At 38.9% G+C, this 23,489-nt stretch overlaps 2 protein-coding genes across 2 annotated transcripts in view; both read left to right on the top strand.

Annotated features, from left to right (window-relative positions):
* Positions 1-1,459: 1,459 nt before the first annotated feature.
* plrg1 (pleiotropic regulator 1) lies at positions 1,460-13,958 on the top strand. Its single transcript, XM_036583810.1, has 15 exons — positions 1,460-1,612; positions 2,250-2,356; positions 2,994-3,127; positions 3,902-3,955; positions 4,693-4,786; positions 5,110-5,200; positions 5,958-6,059; positions 7,321-7,413; positions 9,132-9,281; positions 9,941-10,042; positions 10,356-10,458; positions 11,426-11,534; positions 11,670-11,809; positions 12,434-12,627; positions 12,817-13,958. The coding sequence occupies exons 1-15, from the start codon at positions 1,604-1,606 to the stop codon at positions 12,874-12,876; spliced, it is 1,542 nt and encodes a 513-aa protein (XP_036439703.1). The 5' UTR covers positions 1,460-1,603; the 3' UTR covers positions 12,877-13,958.
* Positions 13,959-16,001: 2,043 nt separating this feature from the next.
* The window catches only part of dchs2 (dachsous cadherin-related 2), a 41,873-nt gene continuing 34,385 nt past the window's right edge, over positions 16,002-23,489 (top strand). The window contains 2 exon segments of the mRNA XM_036583809.1: positions 16,002-17,283; positions 19,000-19,587. Of these exon segments, the coding sequence (XP_036439702.1) occupies positions 16,093-17,283; positions 19,000-19,587 (1,779 nt within the window). The 5' untranslated portion in view covers positions 16,002-16,092.

The raw sequence follows: 23,489 nt of genomic DNA, 5'->3' as shown, positions 1-23,489 counted from the left end.
CTGAGGTGAAAACATGATTTGAATTAGTCCGTTTATCTTAAAGACTTTAGATTATCCTTTCATGGTGTAAATTTTAAGCCGCACGTCTCCACTGGATTTGTGAAATGAGTTTAATATAGTAACATAGGTAATATTGATGATAAAATAGTGATAAAACTGACAAAGTAAGTTTTCTCTGGTGACTATTTTGCCTCACAACACCTTCTATATACCTCTTCGTTATGAATGGGTTTTAAACACGTGTTGGACCAAAACCTTTTTCAGAATTAAAACAGTGTCTTAGACATTGGGCAGTGTATTTATAAGCATTTCATGTAATAACTTTCTGCGAGGGGGCTTTTAGAGGAGGATGGCTTGTTCATATCACCAGCACTGTGAACAATTCTGGCTCAACGGTTTTCCCTAGAACGGAGGATTTCACACCAAACTAATCTGAGTGACTTTGTTTAGATTGAACCATTTTACAAATTTTACCAATCAGTGGAATATTCTTTTAACTGCCTGGAATAAGGTCAATGACAACGTTAGCCAGTGGTTTCATTTTAATAAGGAAAAAGTTGAGAAAAGCCTGTTCCTGAAGAAGAGGACCATCTCTCTCACTTGGAGCCAGATGTAATATAATAGTCACACTTTAATAAGAATATAAAGCATTCAATTAACATTAAATCATTATTTAGTGATGATCAGTTATTAATTTCAGTGTTACTGAGCTCTGCTAAAGCCTGAGTAGACTGATAAATCAATGTGATGATGAGTCAGTTATTAATTTCAGTGTTTCTAAAGTCTTTTGAGTGATGATGGAACTGAATGTTCTCTTTAGACATATTACTCCAGCATCAGAGTTGTGCTGGACCTATCCTGAATTTTATGGCAAGTTACATACATCCCATATCACAGCGACCCACTTTATAGTCAATTTTGCTAGTTTTTTTTATCAGGATGTGGTGAATTGTTTGCTTAGTTCAGGAGGGCAGAGGGATTGTGGGCGCAGCAGTGGACTGAAGCAGGTGAAGAGGGCCAAAAATAATCTTGAGAATTTTGTAATGTCATTTAAATAAGTGAATTTTGCATGAAACATATTAACAGAAGAATTCCATGAAGAAAACTCAACCAGTAACAGTGAGGAGCAGTGTGACTCAATAAATTACAAGATGGTTTTCCCATCTGCCTTATCACTATGTATTGTAAATGTATTCTAAATGAATTCTGAGTACTTCACAGTGCATAATATCTGTAACAAATATTCATTTGGGATTCAGCCACGTGTGTATAATTACATACTGGATAAATTATGCGCTGTTTTGGTGTAGAAACTAACATTTCATAGCTCACCCAGTGCACTATGTAGGCAGCGTGGGAGGCGCTGGAGATTGAGCCTGAGTAGTGCAGTACTGGTGTTGAACAGTAGGGGGCTGTACGCTGTTTCTCCTGCAGTTTTTAATCTGCGATTAAAGGAAGAAGCTGCTCGCGCGTTTCCGTCGTGTGTGTGGCGCGGTGTGTGCGAGTGTTTTTTCTGTTTCTTCATTAAAAAAAAAAAAAACTTTTCACAGATTTCTCATCCAGCTTCATATTCAGATCAGAAAGCGAGAGGAACGCCGCCAGAATGACGGAGGTACGGAGGAGATCTGAGTCTTTATGTCGGCTTTAAATAGAGCTTCACTCAGATAAGCTGCCTTAACTGAGCAGCTCCCTCAACTGTCTGTGTGTCTTTCTGTCTGTTTGTTAATATTTGTGTGTTTGCTTTAATGGATGTGAGTTGCTTGTACGTTTAAAAAGGGAATTCCCGTGATTTTTCCAAATTTCTGCGTAGCTAATTCAGTCGTTGGGATGTAAACAAAGTCTTCAGAGTGGTTTGGTGTGAAGTGGTTCATTGTTGAAAGTCAGATGTCTTTACAGTGGTGGTGATAGGAACCAGGGGTCACAGTGTCTACAACATAAATATAATGTAATGTTGATGATGGTTTAGGTCGAAACCTTCTCAGAACTATCGTAAAACAATGTCTTAGACATCAGACAGTATATTCTATGGCTTTCATGAATTAGGCCAATAAACGAATGATGGATTTTTAAACAAGCAGGCTGTTGCCACGGTTAGTCGGTTAACCGTCACTGGACCCAGGCCTAAGCTGTAGAACTGCCTACCGAAATGGACCAGATGAAGTAGACAGTGAGTGTAGAGAGAAGGTAGATGTGCCTGTAACTGTTTGTGTGTGCCTTGCTGTGCTGATATGTAAATGTTTTCTCTGTAGGAGGTGCAGAAGCACTCTGTCCATACACTGCTCTTCAGGTCTCTGAAGAGGACTCATGACATGTTTGTGTCTGACCACGCTAAGCCAGTGGTCCTGGACGAAAAGAGGTGAGTCCAGCAGGCGTCATTAACAGCCAGAGTTTAGCACAGTTTAGAGATTTCCTGTTTAACACACCTACTAAACGTTGGGTCAGTGTCATGAAGCCTACTGGCAACTTCTACTGCACACCTAACCTGCTCCAGGGCTAGTTAAGGTTTTCGCATCATAGTCAGCTCTTGGACCAATGAGTCCAAGGCCGAGCTCCTGACCAGTCAGGACTGAGCTTCTGACCAATCAGAGAAAGTGACCAGTCACAGCTGATCTTTTGACCATTTGGGGCCAAGCACCTGATCAGTTGGGACCAAGGTCCTAAGCAATCAGGGCTGAGCTTCTAACGAATCAAAGACATCCTTCTGACCAATCAGAGCCATCTTGTGATCAGTCAGGGTTAGCTTTCTTACCAATCCGGACCAAGCTCCTGACCTATTAGAGAAAGCCTTCTGACCCATCAAGGACAAGCTTCTGACCAATCAGTGACAGCCTTTTGGCCATTTAGGACTGAGCTGTTGAAAAATCAAAGATGATCTTCTGACCAATCAAGGCAGAGCCCCTGACCGATTAATGAATACCAAACAAAGAGTTATGGGCTTAATTGTAATCAGATGGCTGGAACTCACTGTTGGTTTTAAAACTGTGTTTTATTAGTCACAAGTTGAAGATGTCTGTGAAGCTGAGGACTGAGTACGGTCCGGTTTTACACATGCCTATTCTGAAAGAAGTCAGAGGAAAAGCTCTCAACTCCTCCGACCACATCCACAGCTCAGGATACCTGCCGGTTGGTGAGTGACACTGTTCTTTCAAGTAATGTAACTGCTGAATCTGGAAGAGCCCTGAATTTGTAAAATTGATGAGTTTATGCGCGCAGCTTCCTGTAGAAACAGGTTGAGTTGTAAATAGAGCCTTCTATAAAAATTGGAAATAACTTAAATAATGAATTAATCCACTAATTAACAATAAAAGAAAATTAAACATTATACATAAATGTTCTTTAATATTATTTAAGCTCTTTAAAGTTATGGTCCTTTTTAGTTCTTTGGCAACCCTCTTTCCCAATGCGCTGATTATTACCTTTGGAGCATGTCTTTTGCTCACTTAGTGTTAATGAGTGTCAGTATCAATTAAAATTGAAGAATTAAAGTTTGAGTCCATTCTTCCCAAGTGCTGCTGTTCTATATTAAAAGACAGAAGCGTTTCCAGAAAGAAAACTTACAATTTATTATCTATTGGTTCTTAACTGTTCTCACAGTTAAAGGGTCTACATAATAGATTTATATTTTAAATAATGGCATTTGATGCAAACATTTTCAAAAAGTACCATTCACCTCTTAATCCATATTTGGAAACTAAACTACAAAAACAGCCCATTTTAAGTTTGTCATAAAAACCAAAACATTGACATGTACCCATTCCTGTACCTTTGCACACTAAAATTGTAAGAACTGTTCCAGCATTTTTAAATGGAGCACAGTACAGGGCAGAGCTTATTTACATATGCCAGTCTTAAACAGTAACAGAAACAGTTTAATTCTAAGGGATTGTTTTTTTTTTTACAGATGGTGATGCAGAATATCTCATCACAGGAACCCATCCATACCCATCCGCCCCAGGTACGTCCTAAACATTGTCAGAAATCTTTAATCAGGCTTATTCATGTGTATGAAACTGAAGCTTTTAGTGCAACAAAGTTTAGTGTTTTCCTGCTTTATTTTGTTTTATGTTTTATAAGATCTGTGGAGGATTTTAGAACTAATTGAGCTGATTCAGGCAAGTTAAAGCATGCAGAATATGAAGTAGTGGAGTGTAGTGTACATGTGCGATGTTGCAGTGTAGATAAAATCTATAGGTGATAACATAGTGTTAATGACAGCTGTGAAATCTGAAGGGTTCATCTGAGAGACTCTGCAGTCTTCTGGTGCACTGTGCAGCATAATCACAGTAATAGCCCAAACCCGACTACTCTTTGCGTTTGAATTTACCGTCTCACGTCACTGACCAATACAGCCACTTCACATTAAACTCCAGAGCTGACATTTAAAATGCCCATTAAAACAGATATAAGTAGAATTAGTAAGCATCTAAACAAATTTCTGCTTGTTTGGGATTATTATTGAGTTCAGGGATCAGTAGCAAATCAATAAATAAGTAAAGTGCTGGTATTTTTAAACAATGAGCATAACAAGTTGTAGTATCATAATTTATTCATATAGGACCTAAATAATGAAAACAAAGAAATCAGACTACAGGGTTTGGGTTGGCTCGCAGTTTTTATCAAATTCTACAGATTTTCTATCAGTCACCTCCATATTTCTATTAGGATTAAGTTAACAGTTATAATGTTGTTTAGGTGTGGCCCTCACAGCAGACACTCAGCTGCAGAAAATGCCCAGTGAAGCTGGAGTTCAGTCTATGGCTCTAGCTCTGCCTCCATCTCAAGCAAGGTAAGCATACACAAACTTGATACTTATAAAAGCACCACTTGCTCCACCCCTTTTACTCGAAGTGTAGGTGATCAGTCAAGACATGTTTGCTTCTTCTGTTTTAGCACTGGAACTACAAGGCTAATGTAACAAACAAGCATTGGAAGTATATACCCCACCAGATAGCCTGGTGCTAACTGCCTCAAACTGTGCCTCAGTTCTCTTAATTTTCTAGCTAGAGAGCTGGTACTGATTGTGATCCTGTATTATTCATTCACATTTATTTTGTTGGCCACTGAAGATATCTTTGTAACGTGTGAGCACTTGCTCTTGTTGCTTTATAGACAGGATGCAGCTCGTACTGCAGCCAGTGTTGGAGACATCCACAGACACGCCGGAGGAGCCGAGCGATCCCAGCCTCCACAACACACCCTGGTGAGGAGAATGCATCTACCCATTCAGGGGTGTAGTTTTTATTTCAGAATTGGAGGTCACTATAAATTGGAACTATTACTAATTGTGGAAATAAGTTATGGTTGGAAATGACTGTTGCATAACTATGGAAATGGGTGTAGTGTAACTGTTAAATTGGTTGTTGTATATTAAAATTATTATAGTATAATTATGAAAATGGGTGTAGTTTAACCATGGAAATGATTGTAATGTAATTATTAAAATGACTGTAGCCCAACCATGGAAATTATTGTTGCACAACCTTGGGAATGAGTGTTGCATAGCCATTAAAATGATTGTAGGGTGTCCATGAAAATGGGCATAGTTTAACAATGGAGCTGGATGAACTGTAATCATGATTGTAGCGTAAACATCTAATTGGGTGTAGCATAACTATGCAAATGATTGTGTAACTATGGAATTGTGAGTAGCATAACAATGGTTGATTGTAGTAAACCATGGAACTAGGAGCAACGTAACTATGGAAGTAATTGTTGGGTAACTAAATGATTGTGTATCCATGGAATTGGGTGGAAACGGGTGTGGCTTGATGATGAAATTAGGTGTAGCATAGGCAAGGGCAGTGCATCTGTCTACATATGAGTGGTATAGTTGTACTTCAGATTAATTTTAATCAATTAGCTTGTGTTATAATTCTTTTTCTGTTATCCCTGGATGGGGACGGGGTGGTAGGGAAGAGTGATTGCTGTTCTATTAAAGTTTCACTGTCCTCTACCAGGCTCTAATGGAAGCAGGAGGAATGAAGAATACAGCTCTGGTTCCCAGAAAAGCTCCGACCATGCCCAAACCACAGTGGCACCCACCATGGAAACTCTACCGGGTGGGCAGCAATTGCACAATCACATATGAGAGAGCACACCCCATTACTAACAATCATACAACCCCGTTTTCCAAAGTTGGGACACTGTGCAAAATGTAAATAACAACAGAATGCAATGATGTGCAAATCATTTAAACTCTACATTTAATTTAAAGTACTACAAAGGCAACATATCAAATATTGAAACTGAGAAATTTTATTGTTTTCTGAAAAATATATGCCCATTTTGAATATAATGCCAGTGACATGTTTCAGAAAAAGTTGGGACAGAGGTATGTTTTCCACTGTGTTGCATCACCTTTTATTTGCAGACAGGCCAGTTTAGCACCCAGACTCTTTTACTACAGAGTCGTGCTGTGGTAATTTGTGCAGAATGTGGTTTGTCAATGTCTTGCTGAAATAAGCAAGACCTTCCCTGAAAAAGACTTTGTCTGGATGGCAGTACATGTTGCTCCAAAACCTATATATATTGTTCAGCATTAATGGTGCCTTCACAGATGTGTGATGCCATGGGCACTAATGTACTTCCATACTTTCATGGATGCTGGCTGTTAAACTGTGAGCTGACATCAAGCTGGATGGTCTCTCTCCTCTTTATCCCAGAAAACGCACCGTCCATGATTTCCAAAATGAATTTCAAGTTTTTATTAATCAGATCACAGAACACTTTTCCACTTTGCCTCAGTCCCTCTTAAATGAGCTCTCGCCCAGAAAAGGTTGCAGTGTTTTTGGATCTTGTTTCTATGTGGTTTCTTTTTTACATGGATGAAATCCCAAAGTTCTTTGCAGTTTTACATTGAGAAATGTTATTCTTGTCATTCTAAGTGTTGCACTATTTGCCTGTGCAGTCTTTGAGTGGTGAACTCCTCCCCAGTCATTACTTCTAAAAGACTGGGATGCTTTTTTAATACCTAATCATGTCCCACCTTTTTTGAAACGTGTTGCTGGCATCAAATTCAAAATGCGCATATGTATTTTTGTTTTATTAAAAACAATAACATTTCTCAGTTTCAGCATTTTGATATGTTTTTGTACTATTTTCAGTTAAATATGGTGTCTAAATAATTTGCATCATTGGATTCTGTTTTTATTTACGTTTTGCACAGCATCCTAACTTTTTTGGTAACGGAGTTGTAAATTCCTGTCCTGTCAGTCTTCTCAGTACGTCTTTTCTTGCAACCCATTATGCGTTTGTATTGTAGCATTAATCCTGTAGGTTTTGTGTAGCTCTGTGTGGTTTTGATGGCTGTGTTTGTTCTAGGTTATCAGTGGTCATCTGGGCTGGGTGAGGTCTATAGCAGTGGAGCCTGGAAATCAGTGGTTCGTCACTGGATCTGCAGACAGAACTATAAAGGTATGTCTGTCTGCTGTATGTAGAGCGTACATTCTGAATAATTAATAGTAGTTACTGAATCATTCATAATAGTTGTATAATTCATAGTTGATACTAAATAATTTATAGAAGAAGCTGCATAAATCATAATACATACTAGGGGTGCGGGAAAAAAATGATTCTTAGATGCATCGCGATGCAGACGTGAACGATTCTGAATCGATTCACAAATGTCAAAAATAAATTTTCTAAATGTTTAATTTCTAACGTAATGTTGACGGAACGCGAAAGGCGGAACTTGGAAGTGGGTAAGGGCAGCACCCGGACAGTCTGTGGCGGCACATAACAAAAACACTACTGGATGAGTGAAAAATCCGACCGGTACCCTCTGCATTAAAAGCCAGGTTAGATCAGGAGTCACAACACAAATGTTAAGAAGAGCCATTTTGTCCTTTCAACAAAAATCAAACCACCTTGGGAACCACAACATTTAATGTCCAGTATGTCTCAGTATATGATAATGTCCTAGTATAGGCTAAAACAATATTAATGAAAACGCAGATTTACTTCGCTCTGCTTTAAGCTGTAGCTACAGCCGCTTTCCTTCCATCTCCGCCAGAAAACTTTTCCTCAGAAGTAGATCAGTTAAATGTCTCTCAACGTTCACCTGTTTACGAGGCTGAAGTCACTTCTTATTCTCCAGCTTCTTGTTTGAATTTACCCGTTCCACCTTAAATTCTAACTGAGGCGCCGAATGTAAATGCGGCACCATTTAAGGTGGAACTGGAGAATTTGAAAGAGAAGCTGACTTCAGCTTCACCACTTTTTAGTGTGTGACAGTCTCTTGTTGCAGATTTAACGTACCAGGAAACCAACTGCGGTGCTTATAAATGTGAATAACGCATCGCTGCTATGTGACCTGCAGTCTGCATGGCGGTTCTCAGTCGTTGCGAGACAGGGCTTTCGCGCTATGTTGCACACGTCCCGTCTCAAAGATACTTTACTGACACAGAGATCCCCCTCGTCTCTACAACAAGACCAAAACCGAAGTTATAAAATCACTAAAGAAAACGGGTAGAATAGCTGTAACATGTGCTGCGTGGGCATCCATTACCACTGGATCTTTTCACCGTAACTGCGCATTTTATCGCAGATGAGTAGCAGCAGCTTCTCGTGCTCCAAACAAGAGCACTGAATGAGAGCCTTCTAGTTCACTTGCCACATCACTTCCATCTGTTTTATTAAAAAGGATATTGGAAGTAAGTTCATTATGGATCATTACAAATACTTTGCTTTAAAAGTACCACTTTAAATAACAATAACACCGAGTCACTTAGTCACTTTAAAATGTATATTGTCTCTATATTCTGTGTGTATTCTATGTATATTTTGTGTATATTTAATATAGTTCTGTTGGTTTTTCTTGTATTTTTATTTTTACTTATTTACTTTCTGTAGAGTGATTAGCTGTGCCTCACCACAAGCATTTCAATGCAAGTGACAAATAAACTTGAAACTTGAACTTGAAACTTGAGCTCACACAGTGAGAAAATAGAAATGCTATATAGAAAAAAAAAAGATGCATCGATAATCGTTTTAGAATTGCATCGGTGCCTAGAGATTCCCACCCCTAATACATACTGAGTAATACATACTATTAAATGATAACATGAAGATTAATATCATGTCAGGTGCTATCAGATGTGAATGCATGTATATATGTATGTATATGTTTTCAGATTTGGGATCTGGCGAGTGGTAAGCTGAAGCTGTCTCTGACGGGTCACATCAGCACAGTGAGAGGTGTGGCGGTCAGCTCCCGCAGCCCGTACCTGTTCTCATGTGGAGAGGACAAACAGGTCAAATGCTGGGATCTGGAGTACAACAAGGTACTAATACTAATGCACAGGCTGAGAGTGGAGGGAGGAGATATTATTTACATCATTAGAGGTAGCAGCACCTACAAGACAAATACAATGTTGTAAAATAATAAATACAGATGATGGGCATTGACAAATGGATAGATGGCCAATAGATGGATTAATGTATTTTATTGATCAGTAAGGGGCATTTTTTATTATTATTATTATTATTATTATTATTATTAATACTTTTATTTCTTGCAGATGAGATTGGACTTTTTGCCAAAATTCTATTCAATAATTACTGTTTAAACCAGAAAAACACAAATAATGTGAATTATTATTTATTGAACATTGTCGATTTAGTGCCGGAAATGCAAATATTACCAGTATTGAGTGAAAAATCCTTCATTTTTAATTCATTTAGGCTGAACATGTTCTTTAAAAGGTAAGCTATATAAATAAGCATGAATTAATCAGCTTTAGTCAGAGAACAAAATCTTTAGACTTTGTGCATACCTGGCATGCATGACAGTGTCAAATATTAGGTATTTTTTCAAGTGGTTTAATTATAATTGTGTAAATTAAAGAAGGTTGTATTACACAGTTGTTTTGTAGTTGACTCTTGTATTTCCTCTGGTTGGTTGTTTGTAATCATATTTACAGGTTGTTTCTTGTTTCTGCAGGTAATCCGGCACTACCACGGTCACCTGAGTGCTGTTTATGACCTGGACCTTCACCCCACCATTGATGTTTTGGTGACGTGCAGTCGAGACGCTACAGCCAGAGTGAGCCCCCCAAATACCTTGTTGTACTCAGAGTGTGGACAATTCGCCTGTCAAAGTCAGGGGAGCAGTTCACAAAGCAGGATTTCTCAGTTTAGCCTTATAATATAAGCTCAAAGTGAGTACCGTCCAATAATAAATGTCCCTGATCTGTTCTCCTATTGGAACAGTTTGATTTTAGGCTTAATTTATCTAGCTAACTGAATAATCCTGCTTAGTGAATCAGTTGGTAGACCTGGGAGGAGAATTTGTGTCTGAAAGAGAGTGCTTAGCAGCTAGAATCATTCCTACTCAGTAATGTTTGTTTGTTTTGTAGGTTTGGGACATAAGAACCAAAGCGAACGTGCACACTCTGAGTGGACACACTAACACAGTTGCCACAGTGAAGTGTCAGAATGCTGAGCCTCAGATCATTACAGGTAAGACGTTGCCATCTCTTTATATGGATCGACCACACACTACAGCACAACCCATTTATTAGAATTACTGTATCAGTCACATCTAAAAAAACACAGAGCAGCATATTTCTGCTTAAAAAAGACTGTCATTATATAAGGACCATTAAAGGGTCCATATTATTTTTTTTAAATAAAGGAGCTTGAGATAATATATTAATGTTGTTTTAATATGTACTGTTTACTCATCAGAACATATGGTCCATATATGGAAAAAAAAAGAAAAAATGTAGAATATATTTTGTCAGTGACTTGCTAAAAAGAAAACTTTCTTGAATAGTAATAACTTTATTTTACAGAACCATATACACAATGATGGAATGTAGATCTACATTAACGACTTTTACATTTGAAATAAAAAAATCTGTGCATACTTTATTGATCACACAGTTTTATGACTTTATTGTAATTATTAATTCTGACATTCCAGAATCGATGCAGTTAAGCTGCCTCTTTCAGGTTAATGCCACACAGTGCAGTTTTTACCAAAAGATCATAGATATCAGATTATTTACAGACGGTTTAAGGATTCATCTATAGGACTGCGTATTGTACAGTTTTCGCAACTTTATTTATTTATTTATTTATTTTAACATTTTCTTATAAAAACAATCTCAATTTGAGTTGCTTAAACCAGAAGTGAGTGTGACATAATGGAAGTGAGTATAACAGCTTGCCACAGTGAAATGCTAAAGACTAATTGGGAAATCAAGGCAGCATGCAGTTTAGACTGAAATAAACATGCTCGTTGTCTCACGACATTGATGAGACAGACTACTTAGACATGTTTTGATATTTAGGCTGTACCATAAAAGTATTGAATTTCAATACCCAAAAGAACACAGACATACTGCAGTATGTTGTTTACTTATTATTTATTAATTTAGCACACCACATAACTGTTTTTCCCTTTATTGTTGTTGTGCTGCAGGGAGCCATGACACCACGATCCGACTGTGGGATCTGATAGCTGGAAAGACAAGAGCCACACTGACTAATCACAAGAAATCTGTCCGAGCTGTCGTTCTGCATCCACGACAGTAAGCTCCATACAAAAATGATCAAAACTTATTTTCTTTTTTAATTGTAAAGTGATTAATGATTAAACCCCCTGTAAGTCATTATTATTGGCTTGTGTTTGAAGTGACCCTGAACAATCTTTCTTGCTGTTTTAGATATACTTTTGCTTCAGGCTCCCCAGACAACATCAAGCAGTGGAAATTTCCAGATGGAAACTTCATTCAGAATCTGTCTGGACACAACGCCATCATAAACACACTCGCCGTCAACTCTGATGGAGTTCTGGTTTCTGGAGGTCGGCATTTTCTGCCTTTTTCAACCCTTCACACTTTTTTATTGCTTTGTTTGGAACAGAACAGAAGATTCCACATTGCAGAAATAGATAAATACATACATTTTAAGGCTGTAACAGCATCATGCATCATATCATGTTGTATCGTAACATATTGTATTATAAAGCACATTGTATGGGAAAACAGTGTTGAATTGAGACACTGCAGTATCATATCTTGCCATGTTTTGTGAATCATTACAGTCGTGATATATTTACATTTACATGTATGCCTTTGGCTTAAGACCCTTACTGTAGCGTAGTAGGGCAGTGGATTTACCTGTTATGCTTTACCAACCCTAAATGTGTGTAAAACTTTGGAGTTATGTTTGCGAATATATCATCAGTGACGGTAGTGTTTTGCTATTATCACCCCATGGTAGACTGCAGGAGAATTGGCATATTTTGCATAATATCTCAAAATATTTCAACAGTGCTAAATATTTGTTAATATGGATAACATTTTGATGACTCACTTTTTCTTATTCTTCTGTTCTTTTATATTCTTTTCTTCCTTTCTGGTTTCCCCTTGAAATGATCATCTTTCTTTTAATCTATTGCTGTCTATCCCTCTGTCCCCCCCTTCAGCTGATAATGGTACAATCCACCTGTGGGACTGGAGGACGGGGTATAATTTCCAGCGGATCCATGCAGTGGTCCAGCCTGGCTCTCTGGACAGCGAGTCCGGAATCTTCGCATGTGTGTTTGACCACTCAGAGAGCCGCCTCATCACCGCCGAGGCCGACAAAACCATCAAAGTGTACAAGGAGGACGACACAGCGGTGAGTCACGGTTTTCACTGTCACACAAAGAGGTGTTGTCTCCCTGTAGATAATAAATAAATAATGGTAAACGCAGATGTCTTTATGCTGTGCAGATACAGACATTTACATGAAGTGTATTCTAACCCATTATTAAGGAACGGTTGAATAATTTGTTGAATAATTTGTTGAATTCATTTTGTGTTTCAGACTGAGGAAACCCACCCGATCAACTGGAAGCCAGAGATTATCAAGAGAAAGCGATTTTAAAGTCTTCAGCTTTGTGTTTTATTGTGTTGTTTCCTGTTTTCTGTTGATAAGACCCACCTGCTGCCATGTATTCTCTCCTAAATGCATTAGCATTATTGCAGAAACATTTTAAAAGGGAATTCCACTGTTCTTTCAGAATGTCTGCTTTGGGTTGAGTTGTAAACAAAGTCATTCAGAGTGGTTTGATGTGAAATGGTTGATTGTAGAGACTCAGATGTCTTTACAGTGGTGGTGACAGCAACCGGTGGTCACAATAGTTACAACTTAAATACAGCCATTTTATTTAGTGTCCAAAACCACCAGTGAACCTACACGTGTCTTCTGAGTTTTTATATGTAATGATGATGGTAAATAGTGGTCAATAACTTTAAAACCTCTCCAGCATGATTTAAACATCAAAACCTTCTCAAACTATCGTAAAACAGTGTCTGACATCAGGCATTGAATTCATAACCATTTCATGCAATAAAGTTCTGTGAGGGAGCTTTTAGAGGTGGATGTCTGGTTCCTATCACCACCACTGTGAACATTTCATACCAAACCACAGTTTTTTTTGTTTGTTTTTTTTACATCTCAGCTATTGATTATGCACATATTTTGGAAAAAATCCCTTTTAATGAACGTCATGAACTTTTGGGACTAAATGGCACCTTGGTTGTAGTGTTTGAAATGAAACATCTTTCCAGAATATTTTACTCAAAATAGCGTTTGCAAGTAATCTGTGAATTCACGGACGGTGTCTGGTGTGTCTTCCAGAAGGTTTTTCTGAATGTTTTCTGTGGACTAAGCAGGTGTTTCTCCACCATTTAGTGTCTGTTCTGGCTTTTAGGCTAAATTACACAAAACATGCTTTTTTTCATGGTTTGTAAATGTTTTCTGGTTCCTGTGTATCAGGCCTAGCAAAGCTGTTGAAATATTAACTTTTCTTGGGTTCATGTTCATCACCTTTTCTTCTTTTCAAAGGGAGCCATTAAAACCTGCCCAGCGCCAATTAGATGAACTGTTGTTTGGAGAATTGACTTTGCTACTCATGGCATTTATCATGAACGCAGCATTTTGTAAAATAAAGACCCAAAAACCACTGTCTGCTGTTGTGATGTAGTGATTCAGCCCATAGAACTTAATTTATGATAGTAATAACAGTTAAGGTGAGATACAAACAAAATACAATGGAATACAACATAAAGCCATTAAGTAAAAGTTATTTTTCATGTTTGAGAGGAGATTAGATATAACATAATCCACAGAACTGTTTAAACTGGAGTTTAAAAACTAATCAAACGTTACAGTGAAAATGGGACTCTTTAACAACCCCTCTGCAAGACCACCACAACTGTCCCCATCAGATAAACAGCACTTAAAGTGAGCTCCACTTTTGCTACAGATCTAAGAACATCCACAGGTGTTTCTGCTCATCCTCCCACTGAGAAGACGACTCAACTCTATTAGTCTGAAAGGATGTGTAGCTGACAAGAAGCCCTTACTGAGAAAAGGAAACAGACAAATCTAACACAGAAGCTGCTGCTGTTCACAGAACAATGGACTGACCACCCCAGAGTCCAGACCTCAACATCACTGAATGTGTTTGGAATTACTTGAATGGTGAGATGCAGAAAATGTAAAACCAACTTCTAAGACTGAACTTTGGAGGTGTGAAGAAATACTCCTGTAGATTTCTGTGAAAAACTGAAAGCAAAGAGAAGCTGAAAGAATGGAAGCTGTACAAAATGTCTGATAAAATGATATTTTGTTATTTATCTAGTTATTAAACATTTATTTGTTCAAAAAACAAACATTGAATAAACACAGTAAAGAAGTAAACCAATAAACAATCCATTTCCAATTAACTACTATAATAGTTTATATATATATATAAAAAAAAAAAAAATCAATCATCAACGTTCCTCTGCCAGCATCTCCACCTCTAGTACCACATATAACAACATCTGACATCCAGATCACTGGAAAACACACTGATCAGGTGCAGCAGGTCAGGATTTTGTCCAGCAGATGGTGCTGTTGGGTTTTTACCTTAACGTGGCTGATTTTGAAAAGAAAACCAGATCTATTAACAGGCTAAGAACACACACACAACCATACACACTCATACATTATCTGAGCCGCTTATCCTTCTGGGTCGCGGGGGGGAGTTGTAGCCTATCCCAGCGGTCACTGGGCAGAAGGCAGGAAACACCCTGGACAGGCCGCCACTCCATCACAGGGCAGGCAGACACATTAGATTAAGAACAGTTAAATAAAATGGTTTTAAAGCCTTTCTGTCTCTCTCAGACTGTCTTTATCTCCTCCACTCTTTCTTTTGTTCGCTCTCCCTTCCTCTCTTTTTCTTATTTTCTCTCTTTCTTTCCTTTGCTCCCTCTCTTTTTCTTTTTTTTCTTTTTCAGTTTTGCTTGTTTTACGTTCTTTTCTCACTCTCTTTTTGCTCTCTTTCTCACCTCCATTCTCTTTTCCTTTGCACTTTGCCCGCTCTTTGTCTTTTTATTTGATCTCTCATTTATTTCTCTTTTTCTCTCTATTTCCTTCCGTCTTTTTTTAATTTCTCTCTCTCTCTCTCTCTCTCTCTCTCTCTCTCTCTCTCTCTCTCTCATACACCTGTTCCACACACACACATCTTTCTTTTGTTTCTCATCTTTTGCTCCTTCGTCTCATTGTCTCTCTCTCTCTCTCTCTTAAATTTCATTTTCAGTGTTTTTCAGCTTTTAACTTTTTGCTCTCTCCCTCTTTTCCTTTTCTTTCGCTCCTTCTCACTGTTTCAATTTTTTACATCTTTCTTTCTTTTGCTCCCTTTCTTTTGTTGCTTCTCTCCCCCTCTTTCTCCCCAAACACACACTCGTCTCTTTCCCTCTCCCTCTCTCTCTCTTACACACTCCTCTCTCTCCCTCTCCCTCTCTCTCTCTCTTACACACTCCTCTCTCTCCCTCTCCCTCTCTCTCTCTCTCTTACACACTCGTCTCTCTCTCTCTCTCTCCCCGCCCCCACCTCCTTTCCGTTCACGCGTCCGTTACGCTTGTGGTTCATCCTCGTGCGTCACGTGACTGAACGAGCCCCGCCCCTTAGCCACACGCGCGCTGGCGCTCCGGTGAGCGAGCCTCAGTCTGAAGCTGGAGTTGAGGAGCTGCTCACTAACTGTTATGTGGAGTGGAGCGTGTTTCCACTCAGCTGGACGGCGCTCAGCCTGAGGAACATGACTCAAAGCTCATGCCAAGCGCCTGTGCAGTGGAACCTGTCCAGGTGAAGATGAAGCCTCACCTGTGGACCTCACTGCAGTGCGTGTTCACTGTATTCTGTTTGGTGTGGAATGGCCTGTCCGCCCAGGTGCACCACCTTAGGCTTTCTGTCCAGGAGGGTCTGCCGGCCTCCACGGTGGTGGGCGACCTTAGAGCCGCCCTGCCATCCAGTGTAGGGGTCAGCGGCTTCTTCATATCCGAAAGCAGGGACTCAGATGTGTTCAGGGACTTGGAGATAGACTCGGACTCTGGGATCATCTCCACGGCCACCGTGCTGGACCGAGAGAGCAGGGACAAGTATGAATTTGCAGCAGCGACTTTGACCGGAGAGGTCGTCAAGGTCACGGTGGTGGTGAAAGATGTGAATGACCATCGGCCTACGTTCCCTGTAGATGTCGTCGACTTGAATGTGTCTGAGCTGAGCCTGCCTGGCTCAGGCTTTGAGCTTCCTGGAGCTCTGGACTTGGATGAGGGTCAGTTTGGAACTCAAGGTTACAGACTCTTGAAAGGTGAAGCAGAAGAACTTTTCAAAGTGGAACTCCGCAATGGAGGAGGAGGTGGTACAGTCCTCAACTTTGACTTGGTTCTCATGGAAAAACTGGATAGAGAAAGCAGAGATTTCTACAGCTTGACCGTTGAGGCCTTTGACGGAGGCGTGCCGCCAAAAACAGGTCGCCTACAGGTGCACGTCAACGTTCTGGATGAAAACGACAACCAGCCTGCGTTCAATCAAACCGAATATCAAGCTGTGTTGTGGGAAAACGCCCCACTTTTGACACCTGTGTGCCAGGTGCACGCCGTAGACCCAGATTTAGGCAACAACGGCCTGATCACCTACGAGATCAACAGGCGCCAGAGTGACCCCAACGAGTTTTTCATCGTTGACAAGAACACAGGAGTCATTCGCCTCAACAAGCCTCTGGACTACGAAAGCCAGACGTTTTTTGAGCTTATAGTGACTGCAAGGGACCATGGGGTCCAGCCTGAGTCCAGCAGCACGTTTGTGGGCATCAGGGTTCTTGATGTCAACGACAACAGCCCAAACATTAACGTCCTGTTTCTGACTGAAACAGGAGATCCAGAGGTGTCTGAAGGGGCTGGATATGGAGAATATGTGGCCAGGATTGCCGTGTCTGACCCAGACCTGGGAGAGGTCAAAAAGGTGGGTGATACAGCAAAAATAAAACATTATAATATACAATATGTGTCACAATATTTAGTCCTTTATAAGCTTTGGTAAGTTAAAAAAAAAGAAATATTACCATATTTTAAAAAATGAGATCAAGAACTGTTATAACTATAAACACTAATAAAAAAACATTAAAAGTGGAGCAAAAGGTGACCTTATCAAAAAAATCAGATATAAGGTGACCTTATCAACAGAACTCCACTTTTGCTACTTTTTTGCATGCTTTTTGATCAGTGCAAAATTTTTGCATTGATTAAAAGTTAAGAAGATTTTTTTCCTTTCTACAAGATTTTGGAGTGTGTCTGTGGGAATTTTTGCCCATTCATCCAGAAGAGCATTTGTTAGGTCAGACACTGCTTTTGGTTGAGAGGGCCTGGCTCACAATCACCATTCTAGTTCATCCCAGAGGTATTTGATGGGGTTGATTGTGGAATATCTAGGAGGAAAGAAATTTTGTGAACTGACTTCTTGCAGTGGTGGCATCCTATTACAGTACCACACTCAAATTCATCGAGCTCTTTAGAACGACCCATTCTTTCCCAAAAGTTTGTAAAGGCAGACTGCATGGCTACATGCTTGATTTTATACACCTGTGGCAATGGGACTGAATTAAATACCTAAATTCAGTGATTAAGAGATGTGTCCCTATAGTTTTGTCCATAGGTTTAGGGTTAGTAGTTGTCCATAGGGTTAGTCTATCTTTATTACTTGTTTATAGCATTAAGTGTGTCTTTGCCTATATTATTGCCCATATTGTTAGAATAGATGCAAATTACAATAACATAAATATGATTAAAAACTAACGAGAAGTAACAATTTCCTTTTGAAAAAAGGAATTGATATCTTGTGAACAAAGTTTGAATCCAGTATTGATTAGCCAAACCAGGTATTGGATGATAACTGTATACACTAATGAGTGCTCATTGGATGATGAGCTGATCAGCTCATTGGCTGAGAGAAGCAGTTGCAGAAGCAGAAGCAGTGGTGCCCACTGACATCATGAACTTCCATAAGTCACAGTTAGAAAGTCTTATAACTGGTATTGAAACACTCTCAAAAATATTATAGCAGTGTTGAAATATTTGATGCTGTTCCATGTTGAGAAAGCAATTAAATTTTTCTGTATGAAAATGATTAAACATTTACACACTATGATTTTGAGCAAAAGCTGCTTAGGAACCCATTTATTTTGCACTCTCTCGGAGAGCACCCTCTAGTGTCTGACAAATCCTGAAGACATTATGAAAGGGTAAGTTCCCCTCACTACAAATTCTCTGGTTGTAATCTGTTTACATGGAAAGACTACTGCAGCCGTCTAAAGGCTACAGCACCCTGAACAGAAAGCTTTGAGCCTCATTGTGTCAGTGTTGGGTATCAGATACAAAGTGCAGCATAGGAAGCATCACCGAAAAATGCCAATAAAGCTCATTCTACTCTCTACTCATGTAGACTTAATGAAATAAAACTTTAAACATTATTTGGTGAATTTGGTGAATTAGCATCAGCTGACTAACTCTTCACAAACTCACTGTTTTCAGCTAAAACATACCAGGTGAAGTAAGTTACGATGTGACTAGGCTAGTAACGTTAGCAGAGGTTTCAGATGTTTGCTTATTGATCTTAAAGACTTTAGATCGACTGCCTTTCAAGGAATATTAAATTTCAAATACACATTCCTTCCACAAACAGGTCAGCGTGTTCCTCGAAGGTGGAGAAGGCAAGTTCACACTGAAGGCCACTGACGAGTTTCTCTACGCGCTCTGTGTGGACGGCCCGCTGGACCGGGAGCAGAAGGATATTTACGAGTTGACTGTGGTTGCTTCTGACTTTGGCTCTCCTCCTTTGAGAAGCGAGAGAACGTTCCTCTTACGAGTCACAGATGTGAACGACAACCCTCCAAGCTTTGAGCGGAAAGTCTATGAAGTGAGCGTGTCGGAGGATTTACCTGTTGGAAGCTCAGTCCTGCAGGTGAAGGCCCATGACCAGGATGAGGATTCTGGTATATTCTACTCAATCCTGCGGTCAAATCAGGACTACTTGGTGAACATTGACCCTCAGACTGGCCTTATTAGCACGGCCGCAGGCTTGGACAGGGAGAGGGATGTTAACCTGGCCTTTCTGGTGGTGGCTGTGGATGGAGGGTTTCCTCCGTTAACCTCCACCACCACTGTGAACATCCATGTGGAGGACGTCAATGACAACAAACCTGTATTCACTCAGCAGCTCTACAACACCACCATTCAGGAGCATCTGGCCAACGGAACCTGCTTTTTACAGGTAAACCAGCCTTTTGATTGCATTGATGAAGTAGGTAGGGCTGCAGTTTTCTATATTGATTTTTTTGCCTTCTCTGATTCCTCTCAGTTTGCCACCGCCATCATTCAAAGCATTGTTGTAGAGCTTTGTAGAGCGCTTTCTAAATGAAACGGTAGAAGCCATACCGCCCCCTACACATCATGTAGTGTATTGCAGTCTGTCAGAATGACTGTATGGATAATATGAAAACAAATTGGACATCCTGACATTATTTCACAGAAGTATTAAGGAAGTCTGAGGTGGTCAGTCAGGTGGCCCTTAGTTATTTCACACAAATTGACCCAAAATCAAAATGCTGCTCATTCTGGGATTCTAAGGAAAATACTTGTGGAGGAATACATGCAATAGGTAACTCTGACACACGGTGACGACCCAGTGACATATCAGCTGCGTAATAATAAATGATCAGGTTCTCACACAGCATGAAAAAGCATCTGATCACTACAAACAAACACAAATAAACAAACCCTCACTCACTCTGGTGCTAACTGGCAGTGCTAAAGTTAGACTGTTCTCTCTTCTCTGTCTGTTTCTCTGAGATACAAAGACAGCAGTGTTACAGCAGACTTGATCCTGGTGGTGCCACTGCCGCCTGGTACAAACAGCTAAACAACGTCAGCCAGTACTGCAGTATGCAAGATTTACACATTCAAATGCAGAGTGTGTTTTTAAGGGTTAAATTATGATATTATTGTCATACTAAACAACAACAACAACAACAACAACAATAATAATAATAATAATAATCACCTAATTGTCAGAAATGCTACTTTCAGTTTCAGCCGAAAGAGGAAAAAAAGGCCAAAATTTTGGCTGAAAAAGCAAAGATTAAATAGGCCTCAAAGCGTCAAAGTCTAATTCTTTACTAAGACTAATAAGTTTAATGGTAATGAAAATGTTGATTAAAAACGCTGTTTGTTTCTTTGCTCATGCAATGTCCTCAAACAGACTGATCAGCAGAACAACAATAAAAATATTATAAATATAAAAGATATTTCACTCTTTCTATAAGGAACATGAGACACAAGATTTTTAAAATCTGTTCAAGAGGATCATCAGTAGGAGAGGATCCAAGTAGGAATCCAAGGAAGTTGGATTCCGTGGCTCATTCTGTAGCTACATACTAAAATCATTTTAGTAAGTTCTTATTGTTCACAGTTTCAGTTAGCAGCCCAGTGTGTCTGAATTAAATAATAAAAATAATAGCAATAATATATTTTATTTATACAGTGCCTTTGCATAACTCAAGGTAGCTTTACAGAGCATCAAAATCAAAACCCACCAATGAAGCCCAGTAATTTCACAAAGGAAAGTGAAAGAAAAGAGGTAGAATGGTAAATGTGGGTGTGAGGTTTTACAGAACAACAAGAAAAAAGTAGTACAAACCAAAAGAAACTATCAACTATTCCCACAAACAGTAAAATGAAACATATCCAGTTTATCCTATCTCACCCCAAATGCAGTCGATAAGCAGAGACATGTTTGGTCTAAAGTTTTTAGTGCTGCAGTTCAGAGTTTACTGCTTATCTTGCTAAGTCACCCTGTTGTAATAAGGACAAGTTTCCCAGCCTTAGATTTTAAATGGGAATTCCACCATTTTTTCTCATTTTCCACATAATTCAGTGGTAAACAAAGTCATTCAGAATGGTTTGGTGTGAAAAGTTTCATTGTGGAGACTTTGATTTCTTTTCACTGGTGGTGATAGGAACCAGGGGTCACAATATCTACAACACATATATAGCCACTTTATTTGCTATACAAAACCACCAGCAAACCTAGATGAGTCCTCTACGTAATGTAATGTTGGTAATGTTCAATTAATGAAAAATCTGAAAAATCAGTTTTCTTTGGGGACTATTTTGCCTCACAACGTCCTACAGGTCCCCCTCCACCAAGAACGGATTTGAAAATTAAGTTTTCACAAAACTTGTCCCAGACATCAGACAGTGTATTCAGTGTATTCATAACATTTCATGTAATAACTTTCTGTGAGGGGGCTTTTAGAGGTCTGGTTCTTCCACCACCACTGTGAACAGTTTCTCTAGAACAAAGCATTTCACACCAAACAAAGCATTTCATGCTTAGCCGTTTAATTATGCGGAAAATCGATGGAATTCCCCTTTAAGCCGAAGAGTTTTCAGTGCTGATTCATCACTGGCACTGCAGTTTAGTATAAAACGAGCCCTAAAGCACAGATGAGTTTACAGCATCCCGCACTGCGAACATAAAAACACAACCAGCAGCTCAGTGGAAAATGAGAGCTGATCAGTATTTGGTGCAAAGGTCACATGGAACATCTTGAGCCAGTAGTTAGGAAACAGTCAGTCTTTTGTGGTCAGTTGTATTAGGCTTCTGTCAAAACTGATTACTCTGACACATTTGGAGATGAATAATCATGTGCACAAAACCCCCAAAAATGACAAGCACATGCCGTTCTGCACTCTGAGAGTGATGAAACCGTGCTCCTTAACACATTCTAGATTCACTGTTTTGCCCCAGTATAATAATTCTGCATGCCGTTTATTTAGATCAGCCCTGCCCAAAGTGTGCCTCGTGATGACATTCAATTTGGCCCAGAAATTTCCCCAGCCTCACCCCCTCACACAATATATTTTATGCTGTATATAACTTTTTTTTAATAGGTTTTTGTCCTTTGGCCTCCCCAAGACAAAAGGTTTGGGCACCTCTGACTTAGACCCTTATTGTCCACAGTGTTGGCTTGGTCAGTCATTACTTTTAGGGCTTTTTGTATGTTTTGTAGAAGTGCTAGCAATGATAGTTTTGTGTGAATGTGATTTTGTGAGTTGAATGTGTTTCATATACTGTACATTTTTCCTCAGTTTGTACTGTCAGATAAAACTATTAATATAAGTACTACTACTAGTAGTAATAATATGCTTTATTTGCAGCTTCCGTACAAACAGTGCAGCTTTGAAAGAGCTTCTCTTAGGACTTTACAGATTTTAACAGAAATGTAAGACTAGACATGAATAAAGGCAAGAATATGGTAAAAATAATAAAAAAGGTATAAAAGAAGTAAAATATGTTATATGTTAAATTGAGACATACTTTGTTAGGGACTTTTATTATACACAGTTGTATGCAAAACACCCCTGGTCAAATTCCATGTTTTGTTGATTTTTTAAGTGAATATAAGTTACACATTCTCTGCAGAGAGCACCCTTAAATATATAATTTTCTGCTAACCATAATGCACAATTTCTATTTATTTGCAGTTTAACAAACTGAAAAAAATATTAAATAGAAAATGCGCCATACATCTTGTACAGGCTGCATTTTATGTCTTATTTTTTGTTCAATATGTTAAATTTAGTATCTGAACAGTGGTTGTGCATTAAACATGCAGAAGCGTGCTTCTCTGTAGAGGAGGTGTAACTTATTTACATTTAGAACATAAACAAAACATGGAATTTCAGCAGGGGTGCACAAACCTTTGCTGGTAACTCTTTCATGTAGTGTGGTAAAATAAATATAAAATAAAAGACATAAAAGGAATTAAGTAAACAAGAAAAAGAAATAGAAAAAGAACAGCATGATTATAATGTCTTTTATTCAAAGGTATGCATTCTATAATTTGCATTTAGTGTGATAAAATAATATAAAAATAAGAGATATGAAAGGAGTTAAATCATGAAAACAACAACAATAATAATGTATTAATAATAATAATAATAATAAGAGTAATTATCATCTGTAATATGTTTAATTTACATTATATGAGTTATAATGATATTACTCAGATCACTCTTTAGACTCTTGCTCTTCTCTGTTCTGACTCTGGATGATGTGGCGTGTCAGAGAGCAGTGTGAGATTCCCCATCATGCTTTTAGACCTTGACCGA

Source organism: Colossoma macropomum, unplaced genomic scaffold, assembly GCF_904425465.1.
Source record: "Colossoma macropomum unplaced genomic scaffold, Colossoma_macropomum, whole genome shotgun sequence".
Taxonomy (NCBI): domain Eukaryota; kingdom Metazoa; phylum Chordata; class Actinopteri; order Characiformes; family Serrasalmidae; genus Colossoma; species Colossoma macropomum.
Note: the sequence above shows the minus strand (reverse complement) of the source record. Positions and strands in the feature narration are given on the sequence as shown.

What these genes read in the sequence shown, in the direction of transcription:
- plrg1 (XM_036583810.1), top strand. An exon ending in TCCATACCCATCCGCCCCAG is followed by an intron (nt 3,956 to 4,692) that starts GTACGTCCTAAA and finishes AATGTTGTTTAG; the next exon opens with GTGTGGCCCTCACAGCAGAC. An exon ending in CTGCCTCCATCTCAAGCAAG is followed by an intron (nt 4,787 to 5,109) that starts GTAAGCATACAC and finishes GTTGCTTTATAG; the next exon opens with ACAGGATGCAGCTCGTACTG.